At 41.8% G+C, this 21,380-nt stretch overlaps 1 protein-coding gene across 23 annotated transcripts in view; it reads right to left on the bottom strand.

Moving 5' to 3' along the window:
* Positions 1 to 21,380, bottom strand: part of CAMK2G (calcium/calmodulin dependent protein kinase II gamma) — a 400,936-nt gene that overhangs the window by 28,153 nt on the left and 351,403 nt on the right. For 6 of the 23 annotated variants that reach the window (XM_082267524.1, XM_082267540.1, XM_082267543.1 and 3 more), the window contains 2 exons: positions 17,913 to 17,945; positions 3,691 to 3,759 (listed from right to left, as the gene is read on the bottom strand). The exons of 5 other annotated variants lie outside the window; for them this stretch is intronic. In XM_082267524.1, coding sequence (XP_082123650.1) covers positions 3,691 to 3,759; positions 17,913 to 17,945 — 102 coding nt within the window. The remainder of the gene's footprint in view (positions 1 to 3,690; positions 3,760 to 17,912; positions 17,946 to 21,380) is intronic. 12 more of the 23 variants (XM_082267541.1, XM_082267545.1, XM_082267529.1 and 9 more) reach the window with 2 other exon arrangements.

Raw genomic sequence — 21,380 nt, 5'->3', positions numbered from 1 at the left:
AAGTTCAAACCTGAAAACTTTCAATTTGTATGCAATCAGGCAGGCCCTTGAACTACGTAGTTGAAGGTAAATCTAAAGGAAATTGAATAAGAAAATGTTATAGTGTATGGCCAGCCTTATTCTGACAGGACAACAAATTGACACTGTTATACAAGCTGTACACTCACTACTTTACATTGTAGCAAAGTGTAATTTCTTCAGTGTTGTCACATGAAAAGATATAATAAAATATTTACAAAAATGTGAGGGGGGTACTCACTTTTGTGAGATACTGTATGTGGCTCTAGTATACTGATGGTGAATTGTAATTTAAATATAATACTGAATATGTATGTCCACTGTGAGTGCATTATACTGAAATTAGCACAATAAGGGACACAAAAATAAGATCATTTATTAGCATTATTATTAACCACTTCCTTCCAAAGCTTCTTCTGCTACGTCGCTCCTACATGTAAAAATCTACTTTTTTTTTGCTGGAAAATTACTTAGACCCTCCAAACATTATATATATATTAAATTAGCAGAGACCCTATAGAAAAATGGTGTGTGTTGCAATATTTTAGGTATTTGGTATTTTTTATGGTATTTGCGCAGTGGTTTTTTTAAAACTTTTTTTTTGGGGGGGGGGGGAGAACAATCATGAAAAAAAAAAAAAAAAAACAGTAAAGTTAGCCCAATTTTTTTGTAAAATGTGAAAGATGATATTACATCGAGTAAATAGATACCCAAAATGTTACGCTTTAAAATTGCGTTTGCCCGTGGAATAGCAGCAAACTACGGTGCTTAAAATTCTCCATAGGCGATACTTAGAAACATCTTTACAGGTTACCAGTTTAGAGTTGCACAGGAGGTCTGGTGCTAGAACTATTGCTCTCACTCTGTTGTTCGCGACAATACCTCACATGTGTGGTGCAATCACCGTTTACATATGCGTGTGGGAGTAACGTATGCGTTCACATTTGCACGTAAGCACGGGGGGGGGGGGGGGGCGGTGGCACTTTTTTTTTACACCTTTATTTTAACATTTTTTTGTACAAACTTTATTGCTAGCCCAAGGGATTAATAACATCCCCTGTGATAGCATGGGCCGTGACAGTTCCCTTTATGGAGAGATTTGCCCCCCCCCATGCAGCCGATTAGACCAGGATTGGTCCGATCAGCTGCTTCCCTGGCCACTGGTGCCCAGGTAAACAAAGGGCGGAACCGGAAGTAAAGAATACTCGTCGCTCCTGATTTCCCGGGTTACAGAGAGGGGAACGATGTCAGTTGCCCTCTCTCTCTCTCTCTGTTCCAGGCAGCCATCACTGCATTGCTCCAGGCCTCCACGATGGGACCGGAGAGTCTGGGAGAGGCGGGTTGGGGACCTATTTCTGCCCCTGCAGAAGTGATCGAGTGGCTAATTAGCCACTCAGATCACTTCTGCTTTCTACTAGGATGATGCCTGTAGATGCAGGCATCATGGCGGTATAACCACTAAAACCCAACGACGTACCCGTGGGAAGTGGTTAATTTTATTTTGTATTTGAGTGGTTGGATGCTCACATTTTTGGTTTATTTGGGCACCATCAGCAGCGCATCACTATTTTGGCTGAATACTACTTAATCTGTTTGGAAGCACATTTGGTGATAACAGCAGCTGAATGAGAAAGTACTTTCTTTTTTACAGTTTATAAGTGGTAGTGCACTAGTTTGTTTTCTTTAATATGGCAAAAGAGGAGGTGTAGCAAAATGTATCCATAAGGCCACCAGTTGCCTGGCCTCAATCAGTCCCTAAAATACTTATAAATAATACCTGACTAGCTTACATAGAACATATACATTCTGAACTGAGCTCACTATGCTGTAAAAAGCCAAGAGCGATATCAGTAAGAATAAAAGTGGCCTCAGCAAAATGTGGTTAGACACAAAAATGGACTGGCATGTGTGTTCAAACTTTTAAAAGAATGTTTCTAGGTTTAGTTTATAGTAAAATGTGTAAATGTAAAAGGCAGAAATAGGACAATAGACTTAGGTTTATGTAACTACATTTTCCCAATTTGCAAATGACCCAGATTGTCTCTAGAAATCCAAACAACTTTGCATCAAGCCCTCTAATGTTGGCCCTCTGAGACTTTAATTTTTTTAAACTACTAGTACCAATTTTTCACCAAGCTCTTGTGCAAGGATCTCAAAAGAAGGTTGTGCCTTCAGCAAAGGAACCCTGTATAAATGGTACTTTAGGGAAGGAGTGAAGGCACTGAACTCCTAGGTGATCCATGCATAAGGGCTAAGGCCAACATTTTGGGCCTGGCTATGAATAGGGATTAATATAAAATGTCCAGAAAAATCCATGTAGGTTTTTATACAGTCGTCATAAAACAGATGCACTAAAAAAAAAAAAGTATTAAAAAATAGCCACGCAAGACATGTGAAGACTTCACACCCCAAACAAGCACTAATACACCGACATATTAAAACCTGCAATTCAACTGTGATTCAGTTGTGTAATGGTCCACAGTGGACATCTGAAGAGAGGGAAGGGCCATGTTAGATGTGGGTAATGTTTAAAGGGACATAGTAATATTTTATGACTGGATAATGTTTGTACTTTCTTTTGTAGTCTTCAAATTTGGGATAAACCTCTGAAAGCTATTTCTAGCTTTTTAATTAAAATGCTGTCCCAACCAGATTACATGGTCATTCCCTCTTTTAAGGGTTAATTTTCAGTGAGCTAAAGGAAAGTGATGGGCCTGAGGCACAAAAAAAAAATCCTCTATATACTAAGCACCAATTTTTGCATATTAAGCAGTAGTCGTATGCAATTTTTTTGTCTGGAAGAATTAAAAATTACCCTACTATTGTGGCCGTATTAAGCCCCACTAAAGCCCATCACTGCCCCAGCCGTCTGAAATAAATTTAATTTTCACAAAAAAAAAAAAGTTATTGTTGAGAAGTGAGAAGCTTTTCAGCAAAACAATATAAACATTCAGGGTAACTGGAAGTTAGTTGTATACCATATTCACAAAAACTAATGATGACAATGACACACAGTGGTGAGTGATGACTGTCGTCAATGGTACTAATCTGGTGACTGCATGCATATCTTGACAATAAAGCCATTGGTTTCTACCCCATTAAGATTGTGGGCAGATCTACAGATGTTATAAAATCTGGAGGAGCCACAGGGCTTTTGGTACTGAAGAAACTCTCCCGCTGTGTCTTTTAGTATGCAGTCTAAAAAAAATATGTTTTTCTTGGGTTTAATATAGTTAAGAAAGGCCTTTCTGGGGGAATGCAGTACCAGCTTAGTAAACCATGACCACTTGGGAAATTTTATGTTAGTGCTGACCTTACCACTCCTATATCTAGGGCAGCTGGCCACCTGGATCCTCTTCCCCTATCACTACCAAATGTGTTCATTCAAATACTGTCACAATATTATGACATTGGGCAGTGATAGAGATTGTCAACTGGTTTTAATTTTGAATAAACCAACACCAGTTATATAGAAATTCCAGGAGGTCAATGCCAGATCCCTTCCCAACATATTACCAAAAAAAGGAACCGTATACAACAAATTAAACATGAACACAAGTGCAGAAGTAAAATAAAATGCAAACATGAATTTTGATTAGCACACCACAAGCAGCATTCATACTGCTCACATCCCAGACACTGAAACCCCAGAAGAGTAGATGGGGAAGATACCATTGTTGTCTGCAATGGGGGGTTTTCTTTTGCTGGGGTTATTATGCTGTTTTTGTTGTTGGTCTGTGGCTGAGACAGAAAAACAGATGGTTTAGTCCTACTGATGGTGTGAACTGGTTTACAATGTCACAAGGTAAAAAAAGAGAAAAATGAAAAACAAAAATAAAAAATAGAGCTTGGTTTCCTCCTCCCCAAAACCCCATGAACTGGAGAAAACAGTGTTTTCCTCTGAAAGCAAGAGATAACAAAGAAACCTCTAACAGAGCTGCTGAAGGAAATGAAGAGCAAAGAAGCAAACAGACTGAAAATGTACTGAAGGCAAGGTGATCACTTAATTTACTGGTAAACCCCTTGCAGCATAATGCACTACAAACAGGTAAAATGATGTGTAAACATGGAAGATATGATATACAAAAGAGACAGACATAATGTCTTGCCAAACACTCTAAATGGTCAATGGCGCTAATGATGAAATTTAGGAACGGTTGTGATATGGAAGCCATTGTGGGAAAACATGAGCTACTAAATGAAAGGCTTAATTCGAAGTCTGAATTCCTGCTATGTGCATCGGTCATAAATAGAGCATCATAGGTAATCCTCTTTTTTACAGTTTACTTGCCGAAATCTAAGGACAGGTTGGTGATCTTTGTAGCCTGGCAACATCACAAGGTGTAAATGGGGTGTAAACAACAGAAAACACATACCAATGCATGGTGCATGTGCATGACTTACTCTATCCAATAACCCAGAAAAAAAGTCTATCGCCACTTGTCCATGTGCCCCTAAACTTGGCTGATTTTCATTAGGCAAGTCAGATATTAATGGGTTTGAACTTATGGAAAATAAGTACATTTGGCTAGATGTTTCATTATTGGAACGCCAGTTGATCAATTTGCTCAAAACTGGCATCCCAAGAATATGACATGCCATATAGCCATAAGTCAGTCTGATGATCACTAATACCACTGGATCTTAGCAAAACAACAGTTCGACCCTTTTCAAATCCAAACACATATCGTGCTGTACATAGGAAACACGTCTCCTTTAGCATACCCTCCAATCCTATGTATCTATATTTGAAAGGCCCTGTATTTTCCAGAAACATTTTTAACTGTAAAAGTCCAGCTGGAAAACTACCTTAGAAAATAATCATGGCTATAAAGGATCTGGAGGCATCACATTTATAGCTTGGGTGAGTATGAGAATTAGTCCCTCCCTTGAAAAAGGGCTTTAAATTAACAATACCTAGGATTTCCCACATTTCTTGTATAAAACAATTTTGGGTCCGTTATGAACTTTTATCATATATAATGATTTTCCCCAACTACAGACCAGTCAAACTGAGCACCAGATACAGTACACCAAGCAGAAACTTACTGTGCTAAAAAAGATTATATCGCAGAGCGACTTAACTATATGCTTGTTATTGACCCAGAGCAAACGTGCAGCAAATGAGAGATTTTTAGAATTTGGATTTTTTTTTCCCTATATATTTCTGGAACACTATATTAGAATCCTTATTCCTCAAAGTGGCCTTGTGTTACTGACTGTGTTTGAAACCAGGCATAGCCACCTTACCAGATTCATATTTGCATCAACTAAATGAAAGAAACATTTCACGGTTGCCTTGAGTGGCAGTGGATTTACCACTGCTATTTACCCTATTCAATTGATCTGTGATTATTCAAGGTGTAGAGTTGTTATCCACAATACATCTCCATTATATTTGTATACTGTAAGCCATTCAGCCTCATAAATAAAAACTGAAAGTAGGCCAGCTGGGCTGAGCATCAGGCCTTAACTGTCATTTTTGCTCTGCATTCCTGAAAAAAAAGATATATATAAGCCGCTAATAAAGTGATGACCACTAACGTGTATTCTATGACTACCGTCCAGCCAATATTTAAATTATGTACCATTTGATTTTCTTTCAACAATTCTTGATACCTTTGCTTTGCTCCCTTTTAAAAAGGGTTAACATGTCCCCACTATCTATTTAAAATTAAAACAGCTCATCTTGATGTTCATGAAGTATGAGTCACCATATATTAAGTTTCCTATCACAGATCCACTATAAGGTTTGGAACATTGAAGCTCATGCTTCACGTAATCACTTACAAAGGAAATTTGCATGACTGCATCTTAACTGCTGCCAACAAACGATTGATTAGATGCAATGACGTAATCAGGAATCCAAACTGAGTAGAGGTTTATGAGAAATGCAGAATGAAGTCTGCACAGGCCATCCACATTGTATTTAAGGTTTATAGAATGGCTGTTACACAATAAAGTAAAAACTAAGCTAAAGACAAAGCAACCAGCAGAAATACACACATAGCCTAGACCAGCCTTTTTCAGCCAGAGTGCGCTAAGGGTTCTTCAGAGGTGCTTTGGCAAAATGCCTAAACGTTTCCCAAAAACTGCATAGATCAATAGAATGTTGGGCGCCTGCAGAGAATCCTTATTTGCCCCTCCCCTGCCCCTCTTTGTCAGCAGAGGGGTCACATTAGCTGAGTCGGGGAGAGAAATATTGTAATACTAGTCAGTACCTGTGAGCAAAGGTGTGTTTGCTCTGAAAGAAAAAAATCACCTCTAAATGTTAAAGTTTCCTACACTATCTCACAAAAGTGAGTACACCCCTCACATTTTTGTAAATATTTTATCATCTTTTTATGTGACAACACTGAAGAAATTACACTTTGCTACAATGTAAAGTAGTGAGTGTACATTTCGTATAACAGTGTAAATTTGCTGTCCCCTCAAAATAACTCAACACACAGCCATTGATGTCTAAACCGCTGGCAACAAAAGTGAGTACAACCCTAAGTAAAAATATCCAAATTGGGCCCAAAGTGTCAATATTTTGTGTGGTCACCATTATTTTCCAGCACTGCCTTAACCCTCTTGGGCATGGAGTTCACCAGAGCTTCACAGGTTTCCACTGGAGTCCTCTTCCACTCCTCCATGACGACATCACGGAGCTGGTGGATGTTAGAGACCTTGCACTCCTCCACCTTCCGCTTGAGGATGCCCCACAGATGCTCAATAGGGTTTAGGTCCGAAGACATGCTCGGCCAGTCCATCACCATTACCCCCAGCTTCTTTAGCAAAACAGTGGTCGCCTTGGAGGTGTGTTTGGGGTTGTTATGTTGGAATGCTTCCCTGTGGCCCAGTCTCCGAAGGGAGGGGATTCATGCTCTGCTTCAGTGTGTCACAACACATTTTGGCATTCATGGCTCCCTCAATGAACTGTAGCTCCCCAGTACCGGCAGCACTCATGCAGCCCCAAACCATGACGCTTCCACCACTGTGCTTGACTGCAGGCAAGACACACTTGTCTTTGGACTCCTCACCTGGTTACTGCCACACACGCTTGACACCATCTGAACCAAATAAGTTTATCTAGGTCTCATGAGACCATAGCACATGGTTCCAGTAATCCATGTCCTTAGTCTGCTTGTCTTCAGCAAACTGTTTGTGAGCTTTCTTGTGTATCATCTTTAAAAAAGTCTTCCTTCTGGGGCAACAGCCATGCAGACCAATTTGATGCAGTGTGCGGCATATGGTCTAAGCACTGACAGGTTGACCCCTCACTCCTTCAACCTCTACAGCAATGCTGCCAGCACCCATACGCCTATTTCCCAAAGACAACCTCGGGATAAGATGCTGAGCATGTGAACCAAACTTCCTTAGTCGACCATGGCAAGGCCTGTTCTGAGTGGAACCTGTCCTGTTAAACTGTTGTATGGTCTTGGCCACCATGCTGCATCTCCGTTTCAGGGTCTTGGCCATCTTATAGCCTAGGTCAAAGGTGTCAAACCGGCGGCCCTCCAGCTGTTGTGGAACTACAAGTCCCATGAGGCATTACAAGGCTGACAGTTACAACCATGACTCCCACAGGGCGAGGCATGATGGGACTTGTAGTTCTGGAACAGCCGTCAGTTTGACACCCCTGGCCTAGGCCATCTTTATGTAGAGTAACAATTTTTTTTTTCAGATCCTCAGAGTTCTTTGCCATGAGGTGCCATGTTGAACTTCAAGTGACCAGTATGAGAGAGTGAGAGCGATAACACCAAATTTAACACACCTGCTCCCCCATTCACACCTGAGAGCTTGTATCACTAACGAATCACATGACACCGGGGAGGGAAAATGACCAATTGGGCCCAATTTGGACATTTTCACTTAGGAGTGTACTCACTTTGTTGCCAGCGGTTTAGAGACATTAATGGCTGTGTGTTGAGTAGTTTTGAGGGGACAGCAAATTTACACTGTTATACAAGCTGTACACTCACTACTTTACATTGTAGCAAAGTGTAATTTCTTCAGTGTTGTCACAAGGAAAGATATAATAAAATAATTACAAAAATGTGAGGGGTGTACTCACTTTTCTGAGATACTGTATGTGTGTGGATTTTTCTGCATTCTGTAACACTATCGGTTTTGTTTTTTACATGTTATAACAGGGTGCCTTGCGATTGTGCATAATTTTAAAGGGTGACTTGACTGAAAAAAGGTTGAGAAACACTGGCCTAGACATATGGCCCTTCTGACACTTTTCTGCTACCACTATTTTTTCCAAGGTCCCAGCAGAGTTGTTTAACTGAAAAAAGTGGAAACAAATTATTTTAAAAGCTCTGTAACCCTAGATCATTCAAATAAATGATCTTTGTTTAAGGCATAGGTCAGCAACCCGCGGCTCCGGAGCCGCATGCGGCTCTTTTGAACCTTTGCTGTGGCTCCGGGGCGGATGCTAGCGAGGGGAGGAGGTGCACTGTGCGCCCCGACACTCCCCACTGTGGCGCTGTCCTGGCTGTGACGTCGCGTGGGGGCGGTGCGTGCGTTAGTCACGCACCATCCCGGCGTCACCTTCCCGCCTGCTGTCAGAGAGGAGGGCAGCGGCGCGCATGCAGTTCGAAGAAGACTTCCGTCCAGACTCCCGTCAGCAGCAGCACGCCAGGCACCAGTGTGAGGTAAGTGAAGTGATGCCTCGGGGGGGCCCACACACTGCTTTGAAGGGGCACGCACGCTGGTCTCTGCATTGAAAGGGGGCATGTATGCCGGTCACTACATTGTAAGGGGGCATGTATGCCGGTCACTGCATTGAAAGGGGGCATGTATGCCGGTCACTGCATTGAAAGGGGCATGTATGCCGGTCACTGCATTGAAAGGGGCATGTATGCCGGTCACTGCATTGAAAGGGGCAAGTATGCCGGTCACTGCATTGAAAGGGGCATGTATGCCGGTCACTGCATTGAAAGGGGCATGTATGCTGGTCACTGCATTGAAAGGGGCATGTATGCTGGTCACTGCATTGAAAGGGGCATGTATGCCGGTCACTGCATTGAAAGGGGCATGTATGCCGGTCACTGCATTGAAAGGGGCATGTATGCCGGTCACTGCATTGAAAGGGGCATGTATGCCGGTCACTGCATTGAAAGGGCATGTACGCTGGTCTCTGCATTGAAAGGGGCAAGCATGCTGGTCACTGCATTGAAAGGGGCATGTACGCTGGTCTCTGCATTGGGGTATGATCATTGGGCATAGCAAATTTTGCTATGGGGCCCTGTGATTTCTAATTACGTCCCTGTTTTCGACCCCCCGGTAGGTTTTTGTAGGTTTTGCGGCTCCCAGTTTTTTTTTTCCTTCGGAAACGGGTCCAAGTGGCTCTTTATGTCTTAAAGGTTGCAGACCCCTGGTTTAAGGGTATTTAGCACAAGGACACATTTTCGCGGTTTAGGAGCTATCCCTGAGGCAGTGCCCACCAGCGCCTACAGGAAGTAACTACAACCTGGGGTCCAAAGTCATTTTTTTCTTCTACTCTTTTGGATGGTTTTTTACCTTTCAGTTTAGTAAGAAGTGGGCCTTGTATTTTCCACTCTAAAGTATTATTTTGGAATTTGTGATATAAAGGTTCTAACCTTGGCAAACTGTTTTTGTGTTTAGAGACTATAATTTGTACGACAGCTACTACATATTCATAGAAATGAGTACGGCAGGATAGTTACACCTGTTTATTCTACAAGACGTCCAGCACTAAAATGAGCAATACATGAACACGGCATGGCTTTCGTAACGTTATATAATCTGTATGTAAAACTGCAATTCTTGTTGTCCTCAACCAATCTGTGTGGTCCGCCCTGACATTTGTACAACAGCAGTGATTATTTAGTGCTGCTCTGTAATTTGGCATTCGTTTGGAGGAGGGGATCTTTTACATGATAAAACACTCTAATTTTCATCTGTCATGGCAGTTATTAGTTACAGTTCTTTGCTAGTGGTGGCTGAGAGTCTGCCAAAATAATAGAGTATTTTCTGCAGCAATGCACACTTGTTATTAAAAATAAATGGCCTGTAAAAGGTTTGCAGCCATCCTGGTACTGACATCATTAATAGAGGCTTTTCTATTATTGATCAAAAGGACAAGAGAAAACAGTGTTTTGTACTCACATTAAAATCTTTATCTTGGAGTCAGTTGAGGGACACTGAATGCCTTTAACCTTTGGGATATACTGCTGTTTACAGCAGAGTTGGACACTGGCAAGCAAAAAAACTGCAAGTCAGCTCAAGATAACCCCTTCCCACTACCAGCATGCCTTCGTTTTGTTAGCTAATCAGTACTAAGAGCATGATCATTAACATAGAATTTTTGAACTTAAGATTCTCAACTGACTCAAAAAAAAAAAAAAAAGATTTTGTGGAACATACAAAAATACAATTTTCTATCTCAAGCATTGAAGGGCACATGAAGTCTTTAATCTAAGGGAAGTTCAAAAGCTGTCCAACGAAGGGGTGAGCAATGCAGCAAACAAATGCCAACAGTGCCTGCAGCACAATGAGCCACCACAGAAAGACAATAAAGCAAAGCTTTACCCACCTTGGTTCCAGCAATGCGGAGTCCTGGAACTCCCTGCTGGCTGCTGACATCTTCCAGCATCTAGCTTCTGGTAATGAGCGGCGGCCGCTTTTAGTGGCCAGGCCGATATGACATCACTCCTGCGCATGCGCAGGAGTGCAATCAGCTTTGGCATTGCCAAATTTCTACAGGTATCGGACGCTTGGCCTGCCCCGATTACCGTCGGGATTGGCTGTTACTGAAGACATTACGCACGCCGCTCCTTTCTCATGAGCGGACAGTCTGATGGTTGTTACTCATTTGCGCCTGTTTACAACTTATCGAGTAGTATTGGTGCTTGGTGGTGGATTTCATCAATTTTACTTATACACCTTTTTGCACTTTATGGACACTCTTGTTTATTATTGAAAAGGACATTTTCATTGAATGGAGAGAGAATATAGGCAAGACTCCAACCAGCAGACAAACTCAGTTCTCAGTCTTACAGCATTAACCCCTAGATGCCAGAGGGAAATGGAATTTTAAAAGGCGCCCAACAAGCTATGAAATCATTGTAGCAGCAGATGCTCGGGCCAAAGCAACATCAATGGCTCTTACCATACTCCGTGCCCGAAGGTCACTTCACAATGTCTAAACCAGTGTGGTCTGTGAGTAGCACTTCAAAAGCCAGGCTGAGGACAGCAAGGCCATAAACAAACAAAAAAAAGGATGGTAACGAAAACAGGTTAGTCTTTCAACATAGCAGTACTGAAGAAAATCATCTATTTTCCTGGGGCACAAAAAAAAAAAAAAAATACTATTGCGGATGTGCACATAAATTGCAAGTGTTCCCGCACCCGCAGGCAAAATGCGATGCTCTTCAGCAGATGGGCAGAAATGCTAATTATTCGAGTGAGGAAAACCACACGGTGCCATGGCACCATGTAGTTCTCTGCAGGTGCATTTTGGGAAAAGAGTCAGGGACCTTTTCCCTGCATTTCCCATGGGTAGAGCAGCCCATTTAAATGAATTGGTTGCTGCCCTGGTGCAAACACACCTGCACAGAACTCGCCAGTGTGCACTTAGCCAAGAAACACATATGTCAGCAATGGCTTCTACACTTTACAATGTACTTTATCTAATTGAATCAGCTTCATGTATGCACGCTTAACTGCAATTTGGAGTTTGTCACAGCATCTTTGAGGAATGGTGAAAAAAAACAAGCGCTTTCTTTTTCATATCACTTTAAAATAAATTGTCCAGGTCAAGTAGCACTCAGAAGGTTTATGGAATAACGTTTTATGTCCATTAAAGGGGGCCAATGTCACAAATACTGTGCACAATCTAAAAAAAATCAGTCCCCCCCCCCCCCCCCCCCATTACAATCACCTCCAGCAAAGAGAGAAAGGGAGTGGAAGAGATAGAGAGATAGAGAGATAGAGAGAGATAGAGAGAGAGAGAGAGAGAGAGAGAGAGAGAGAGAGAGAGAGAGAGAGAGAGAGAGAGAGAGAGAGAGAGAGAGAGATAGATAGATAGATAGATAGATAGATAGATAGATAGATAGATAGATAGATAGATAGATAGATAGATAGATAGATAGATAGATAGATAGATACAGACAGCGAGAGATACAGACAGCGAGAGATACAGACAGCGAGAGATACAGACAGCGAGAGATACAGACAGCGAGAGATACAGACAGCGAGAGATACAGACAGCGAGAGATACAGACAGCGAGAGATACAGACAGCGAGAGATACAGACAGCGAGAGATACAGACAGCGAGAGATACAGACAGCGAGAGATACAGACAGCGAGAGATACAGACAGCGAGAGATACAGACAGCGAGAGATACAGACAGCGAGAGATACAGACAGCGAGAGATACAGACAGCGAGAGATACAGACAGCGAGAGATACAGACAGCGAAAGAGAGTTACAGACAGCGAGGGAGAGATACAGATAGCGAGAGAGAGAAAGATACAGACAGCGAAAGAGAGAGAAAGATACAGACAGTGAGAAAGATACAGAAAGGAAGAGGGATACAGATAGAGTGATACAGACAGACAGAGAGAACTATACAGACAAAGAGAATGATAGAGATAGAGACAGAGATACAGAGAGCGTGAGAAAGATTTTTGTTGAAAAAAATATATTTTCTTTATATATAAAAAACAAAATACGTCCACTCTGTACTTCGTGGCAGCACACAAATACACTAAATTACAATACAATTCCAATCACAACACAATAAAATTAAATTCACACAGCGGTATGATGCCTAGTGTGCTGCGCAGAGCAAAGTTCCCTGAAACCATCACATCATGCATGATGCTTCTTTACCATGAAAGCATTATGTGGCCCTCAAAGTACCAATATTTTGTGTGACTACCCTTTGGCTTCAAACTAGCATCAATTCTTACACTTGCACAGTGAGGGATTTTGTATGATTAGAGTCAGGTGTATGATTAATTACACCACATAGGTGCTAAGGATCATCAATGTCATATGGAGGTTGAGCCCACGTTCACATTGGTCCGGTTTGACATACGATTTTACATGTCAAATCGGAGCCAACTGCCGGCAATTGCACCATCCAAATCGGCGCACCGATTCCCAAAAGTAGTTTCTTTACTATGGGGGAGTGATTTCCATAGAAATTTGTGCAGGAACCCACACAGATGTCAGTGAAATTGCCCCCGAAGTCGGACTGAAATGCCAGCTTGAAATCGATTACAAAATGGCCACAGTGTGAACCTGGGCTGAAACAGTCATTAACTGAAACAGAAGCAGCTGTGTTGGAAGCTTAAACCTGGGTGAGGAACAGCCAAACTATGCTACTAAGGTGGGGCTGTGAAAGGCATGTCAGAGGTCATACACCATGGCAAGACAGAGCACAGCAACAGGATAAAAGGTAGTTATACTGCATTAGCAAGGTCTCTTCCAGATAAAGATTACAAAGCTGACTGGAGTTTCCAGATGTACTGTTCAAACTCTTTTGAAGAAGCACAAAGAAACAAGTAACATAGTTGAGGACCGTAGACGCAGTGGTCGGCCAAGGAAACCTAATGCTGAAAGACACATCATGCTTTTTTCTATTCAACATCTGAAGACGTCCAACAGTGCTATCAGCACAGAACTGGCAGAAACCATTCCAACCAAACCATAGGAAATGGTTTGCAAAAAAAAATTGCAGTAGGTGTTCTGGACCGATGAACTTTTGTGGCACAGACGGCAGTACACGCAGAGCGAAATTCAGCCAGTTCCTGCTGAATCTGCGGATTTTCAGTCTATGTAAACCCAGTCTTCACACATTCCTGTAAACCTGGCTAAAGATTGGGGTTTGACCTCGCTAACATCCATGGACAGCACTAGACTACAATTTAAAAATGTACTTACAGGCACAACACATACATTGACCATTACATTCTGACCACTAGATAAAGTGAACAACATTGTTTATTGAGAAATATTAGGCAACAGGTGAACACGTTGTCCCTGAAGTTGAGGTGTTGAAAGCAGAAAAAATGAGCAAGTAAAGTGTAAGTAAATCTGATAAGGGCCAAATTTTAAAAGCTAGGCGACTGGGTGAGCAATTCCAAACCTGCAGCTCTTGTGGGATGTTCCCGGTCTTCAAAGGTCAGGACTTACCAAAAGTGGTTAAGGGAAAGAGAATCGGCGACAGGGTCGTAGGCAGCCAAGGCTCATTGATTTAAGTGGGGAGTGAAGGCTGGCCTGTGTAGTCTAATCCAATAGAAGAGCTTCTGTAGCTGAAATTGCTTAAAAAACGTATTGCTGGTTCCAATAGAAAGATGCCAGAACACACAGTGCATCACAGTTTGTTGTGTATGGGGCTGCATAGCGGTACACCAGTCAGGATGCCCATGTTGACCCGTGTTCACAGCCAAAAGTGCCTAAAAATGGCCACGTGAGCATCAGAACTGGACCACGGGAGCAATGGAAGAAAGCGGCCTGGTCTGATAAATCACGTTTTCTTTTATATCATGTGCATGGTCAGGTGCGTGTGCTTCGCTTACCTGGGGAAGAGATGGCACCAGGATGCACTAAGGGAATAAGGCAAGACGGAAGAGGCTTAAAGGATCTGCTACTGACGACATGGTGCCAGATACCACAGCATACCTTCAGAGGTCTAGTGGAGTACAAGCCTCAATGGGTCAGGGCTGTTTTGGCAATAAAAGGGGGACCTACACAATTTTAGACATAAAAGAAGGTGCAGTGCCCTGAGACCTATACTAATTAAAAAAATATGAAAACCTCTCCTCACAAGGTGAAAACACACTACATTTAACTTTCGGACCCCAACAATGTGCTTTTAAACACACTAAATCCACAATACCCCCTCAGAGCTTAAATTGTATAATCAATAAATCATAAATATATAATGTATACACAATGCCTCATGTGCATATATACAAATTAAATAAATTGTACCCAAAATGTAACTATGATATATAGTACTTCTAAATAGTTCAGAGTTCATATGTAAAGTGCTCCATTCTTTATTGTGAATACATTACAAGTGCCTTGTGATCCACCTTTAGTGTGCCAAATACACACTCCAATATTGGTGACCAATCACATGCCAATCTATCCTAGTAAACCACACTCAATGGATTATGGGACCCATTGCTCAATAAGAGGTTCTCAATGCGCATTTCTGTTTTTCAATGCAGCTCTCCGGGATCCACTCCTTTCTCCCTTGATTTTATCACTTGTTACCAGTTTCCAGCAATCTCCACACCACTATGGAAAAAAACAAGTAAGATCCCTACATAGTGTAATGCCACCTTATTAAAATAAACAAAACTATCCCAAAGTGCGGTTACATTAGGTAGAATTACAAGAGCCTTGTAAACGATCACTACACCACCAGCTCCTTAGAAGATGGTGGTGTTCTCCAATTGGCGGAAGTGACATCACAGGTGCAGCTCCGCCCAGCAGGTTTCATCTACTGAACCGCTTCAGGGATAGCCCCCCTGTTGATTTCCAAGGGAATCCCACTGCTTCTGCAGACTAAATGGATTGGGTGGGGGCAACACCACTGGACACAGCGGGTTACCGATCACGGTACCCAGGCATTGTGACTAGCCCCGATATCACGTGATCATCATAATAATAATAAACAAATGTTTCATAAATTAAACCTTTGAACAGTGTTACTGATTGCGTATACAGTGATAATCACAGTGCATAGGTATTATGAAAATTATTTTTTCCATCTTGGACACAAAATGTGGCATAGTTTCCATGGCCCATTTGTTTTGGCTTCCTCTGAACCAAAACTACAACAGTTTTGCGAGGCTGTAATGGAAATGTCACTTTTTAACCCAAATTCCACAACAATTTTGTTTGTAATTCTAATGCAAAAGGTATGCTTTGTACTTAAATTTCTAAAACCATGAATTTTATACTGATTTATTACAAAAATCTGTGCATATTGTGAAAAGTAGAACTCATTCTGACCAAACAAAAATCACCTCATCTGATCATATTAAACTTAAACGCAGATTGGCTGTTCTGAGTTACTACATCTTGGATAGTATTCTTGCTATTTGCACTGATTAGTTTAATAAGCACAGAGATGTACTTAGTATTTAGTACTGTGTGTAGTGAATGGTGATGTGCAGATCTCCGTCAATCTCAGCTTGCATTGTGTAGATGGTTGTATACTCTCTAGAATGCTCGTGACATCCCCATGATGTTAAAGACAACATGATTCATCAGAGCAGGCCTCCTTCTTCCACTGCTCCCTGATCCAGTTCTGATGCACATTATAGACATTTTTGGACATGGACCTGGGTCAGCATGGTCACCCTGACCAGCCTGCCTGTTCCATACACAACAAACTGTGATTTCCATTTTATCTGCTTTCAACACATCAACTTCAGGGACAACATGTTTACTTGTTAACAAACGAGATAATACATGTTATGCACTTTACCTGTCAATGGTCATAAAGTTATGGCTGATCTGTGTATGTTTAGGCTGTGAAAGAAAACAAGTGAAAGTGGTGGAGTTATGGGGAGAAAGCATGAATGCCATGCAAATAGTCTCCCTAGTACCGGAGACCCAGCACTGTAGGTACCAGTATTCGACAATTAGGGGTCCAATTTAAAAAGGCAGCTTAATAGCCCAACTATAACTGCTGCTTTGAAAAAAAAAATTATTCTAGCACATTTTAAAGCACAGCTGTGTGTTTTTTAAAATGTACCCCCGCTGGAACTCTGAAATGAAACCCCATACAAAATTTAAAGAAGGCTAGGAGACTGGTCACATGATCCAACAAAGTCATGTCATCAAGCTCTTCTATCAGAGTGTTCTCTGCAGCATTACTCAAAAGGACACTGCAGGCTCCACACTGTGGACTGCGTTTTAGGAATGTCACATATAATGCAGGCACAATCTACAGTAAAAAAAATTTAGTGTCCGACTGAGTGTGGACTGCAGAATCAACTCGTGTTTTAATAGGGTTCCGAGACACCATGATGCTTAAATGATAACTGAAAGAAATGACAGATGTTTGATTGGAGACTTTGGACCTTATTTGTAGAAAATAGAAAAATGGCCTGCTGATAGATACCCAACAGCTTCCAATTTTCATGTATACAAGTCAAGTACAAAGAACATGGTTGCTCGGGGCAAAAAAATGCTTTTTTGTTCAGATTTTATAGAATATCTTTACATGACCCTATGTAGTCAATTTATAAAAAATAAAATGCTGTGTAAATGTTTGAGCATTTGCATAGCCATCACAAAATTTCCCTATAATATTTCCTGTCAGCTACATCCAGTGGCCATAATGCAGTATTTCCCTGAAGTATGGCTTTAAGAAAAATACAACATTGTGGGCACTAGACTAAGCTGATGGTTATAGGAAAAACATATAAAACACATAATGGGGATTTTTCATGACCGCTATGAGAATGCTCAGATGCTTACATGGCAGTTTTTTTTTTTTTTCTTCAAACGCTGTTAGAAGCATGAAAGGACAGAAATAAAGCCCTGTTCATTGTTTAGCGAACATCTTAATGTATCAGGTGTCAGAAGACAAATTATTATAAAAATGCAATGAAGATTTTGGGCATATATTATATTTTTCAACCCCTACCAACACTACCAAACTATAGAAAATGTAACTTTTATTTTAAAAAGGTTTCTTTGGCCTGCTTTTGGAATCACTGGAGAATGAAATGAACACAGAGTACAGACTACGGAGCAAAAACTTGGACCAGGTTCTCACGGTCACATGTTCTCAGATGTCTGCAGGTGCATGCAGTAGATGGTGATGAACTCAAGCAGGACATGCATGAATTTATGAGAAGGTGAGCCATGTAGTGATGCACAGCGGCTGAGAAGAGGTGCTCACCATTAAATGCACACTGGAACTTGACTTCCTTTTCTAAACAGACCAGAGGAGGGAGAAGAGTAAGAACAGAAATAGATAAAAAGAAGCAGATAGATATAGAAGGAAAGGGGCATGGTAATAAAAAGAACACACAACGGTAGACCACGTTAGTGAGGCAAACGAGTGGGAGAGCCAATCCCAGCTGAGAGCAGGATAACAAGCAAACATTTAAAGTAAAACCACAAACAGAAACATATAGAAGCGCAGAAATCCTAATTCTTAGCCCCAGTATAAAAAGTTACAGATAGTGAAATGTAGTTTAACTGATGTATGGTATTTAAAGCGGTTCTTCAGTTATTTCTTTAAAAATTAAAACTCAGCAGCTACAAAAACTGTAGCTTCTGATTTTTAATAAATACTCACCTGTCCAAGGAACCAGCGCCGTCCTCACCTGGGCCAGTTTTGTTTACTGGTCTTCGGGATCCCCGACACCGGTATGTTAACTGTGGTCAGCAGGCTGCAACTTATTGCGGCTTTGCAGCCGGCTGTCGACTCCGCATGCATGGGCAGCACTGTGCGTTCTGAATGTCCCGCAGCCTTCTGGGACCTTTGGCATGTCCCAGAAGGTCATGGGTGAGGAAAGAGGATGGGGAGAACTCCTGCTTGGATCGCCTAGATCAGCAATCCTCAAACTACGACCCTCCAGCTGTTGCAGAACTACACATCCCATGAGGCATTGTAAAACTCTGATATTTGCAGACATTACTAGGCATGATGGGAATTGTAGTTCCTGAACAGCTGGAGGGCCATAGTTTGAAGACCCCTGGCCTAGATAATCCGAGAGGAAGGACCTGTCAAAACTAAGTACACGCCCCTCCATTCTCGCCAAAAAAAATATATAAAATATGCTCCAAATATGGCAGAGGAGGGGTGAGGAGGAGGAAAAGTAGAACTTCGCCTTTTGGGTGAAGTTCGGCTTTGGGTACTATTTTGTAAATTTTTATAAATGATAAATGGCATCATTATTATAAACTGTGCTGTTTTTCTAGGTTAAAGCAGCAGAATAAGCAAGCTCTCCTGGAGAGACGTGTAAAATCTTCCCATCATTCTCATCTCAGCTGTCCCCAAGCACTTACTGTCACACCTTCTGCTGCATTCTCAGCCACATCAAATAAAACACAGAATGCAGCTTAGAGAGGAAAAGTCCTTGTGGGTGCAGAAGCAGGTGGAAGAGAACTCCAACTGTGCAAAACAAAGCATTTATACTGGACCAACCCAGTTAAAAGAACCGCAACATCCAAGAGAGCAAAAATTGTCGTTATCCCCTTAAGATAATGATGTTAACGTCTAAATTATTTTTCTTATTCGCCATAAAATCCTTTTCTTGGTGTCCATTGATAAGAGACAGGAATTTTAAGACTTTCTGGATTATACCACCACCTGCAGGAGAAAATGATACAGGCAAAAAAAAAAGTAAAATGTCCAATTCATAACTCCACCCACTACAACCGTGCCACAGGTTATTAGCAAAGTAATACTGAGAGCATGATCATAAAACACACAGTGATAAAATCTCTGTCCCTCAATGGACTCCAAGAAAAGTTTTTTTTTTTTACTGTCCAAAAATCGCAATTTCTTTCTCATCCATTGAGGGACACATACATTCTCAGGCTGTTGGGATGTCCACAAGCAGTCAAACTGAGTGTTGTGCAACGCAACATCAAGGCTAATAGATTAGGGGAAAAAATAGAAGCTGGCATAAGATGGGGCCTGAACATCCACCCGGTAAAACTTGGAAAATGAAAACAGAAGACCAGGTGGCAGTCTTTCAATTTGGGAAAGTTGCTTGATGCCAAGAAGAGCAAGAAGTATTCCCAGTTCTAGAAAAGTAGGTAGTGCAACCTTCTGAGGTAAATCTGGGATTAGAAAAAAGTAATCCGTTTTCCAAAAAGAGGCAGCAGCTCAGAGATAGACTCTCACAGCCCACAACACATCCAGAAAATGAAGCAAATTTTCTTTTGGTGAACTGAAGCCAGATAGTGGGATGGGCAATGGTACTTGGATGGGGTGAAAGGCAGAACTACCTCAGACCAGAGACCAAGTCTTTGGTCTCAACACCAACCTGTCCCTATGCAAAGCCAGAAAGAGGATATGGTCATAAGCTCATTTTGCGGAAGTGATGGCTACAGGAAATAACCCTTTGTGGGTGAGAACAGAGAAAGAAAAGCCTCTAATGGGTAAGGGACCTGATCATGGGGGTGAGAGATCAACGATCTATGAAACAAGAAAGTCAGGACAGAAACCTGGCCCATGCTAGTGCTCAAAGTAAAACAAACTGGGCCAAACTGTTGGAAGGACAGGATTCTACCCATGGAAAAATGCCTAGAGTGGATACCCCAAGACACCAAGTGAAGTATGCCTTCCACCTCTGATGACAGACCTTATGGTTAGTGGTCTTCCTAGTTTTTGGTTTTTTTTTGGCATTGTATGAATTACTGATTCAGATATGTCCATCTCATGAAACCAGAGCTTCAACAGCTATGTCGTTAAAGCCAGCAATCATGAAGCAGAAAGGTAAATTGATCCTTGAGACATAACACCCTGATGATGTACCAGAGTCCAAGAAACCTGGGCCAGAAGTCTTACCAAAGTGGCGTAATACATTCCTCTGAACCAGTTTGATAGAAGTATCACAGATGGAGATTACATGCCCTCCATCTTGATCCTACGAAGCAGACAAGTTAGACGTTTTGGGGAGACAGGCATACGTAGATCCGGGTGTACTAATCCCACAAAGCCCCCCAGAGCATCCACTGTTTCTGCTGGAGGATCCCTGTATCTTCAGACAAATCTGTCCAGTTTGTTGTTGAACCTGGAAACTAGGGAGTCCAACAACTGATATCCCCTGCTTGCAACACAAGACCTGGAACACCTTCAAGTGAATAGACCACTCCTCTGGGTCCAGGCACTGGCAGCTCAAAAAGACCAACTGTCAATTGTCCAGCCTTGGGATATAAATGATGAAGGAGGCAGGGTATCAAGGAATCTTCCCCAGCTGGACAGTCCGACATTAATCATGTGGGTCTTCCAAAAGATGGGATGGAAAGATTTACCTGAAACTGGTGCTGGATTACTGAGCCCCAGGCCAAGGGGAACCTGGTACACAGTGGTAAAGGAAACAGTCTGTGCAGGGGCTTGATTTACGTGTCCCACAACAACAAAATGTTGAGTTGTAAAGGTCTGGAATGAAACTCGGCAAAATGGGAGTGCCTCAAAAGTAGGCTACAATTAGACTCAATGACATCATGCAAAGGAGAGATTCAGATGACCCCAGGATTCAGAAACTGAGGCAATGACACCTAGGCAAGGAAGTCCAGAGAACGCTTGAATGAGATCTGCTAAAGTGTGTGCTGACAAAGAAAGGAAAGAACAGGAAAACTGAGGAGAAGGCAGGGGTGGAACTTTAATTAGCAGGTCTCGTAACCCATT

This window comes from Pelophylax lessonae, assembly GCF_965119305.1.
Source record: "Pelophylax lessonae genome assembly, chromosome: 9".
In the NCBI taxonomy this organism is placed as follows: Eukaryota; Metazoa; Chordata; class Amphibia; order Anura; family Ranidae; genus Pelophylax; species Pelophylax lessonae.
This window is presented reverse-complemented; position numbering and strand designations above follow the sequence as displayed.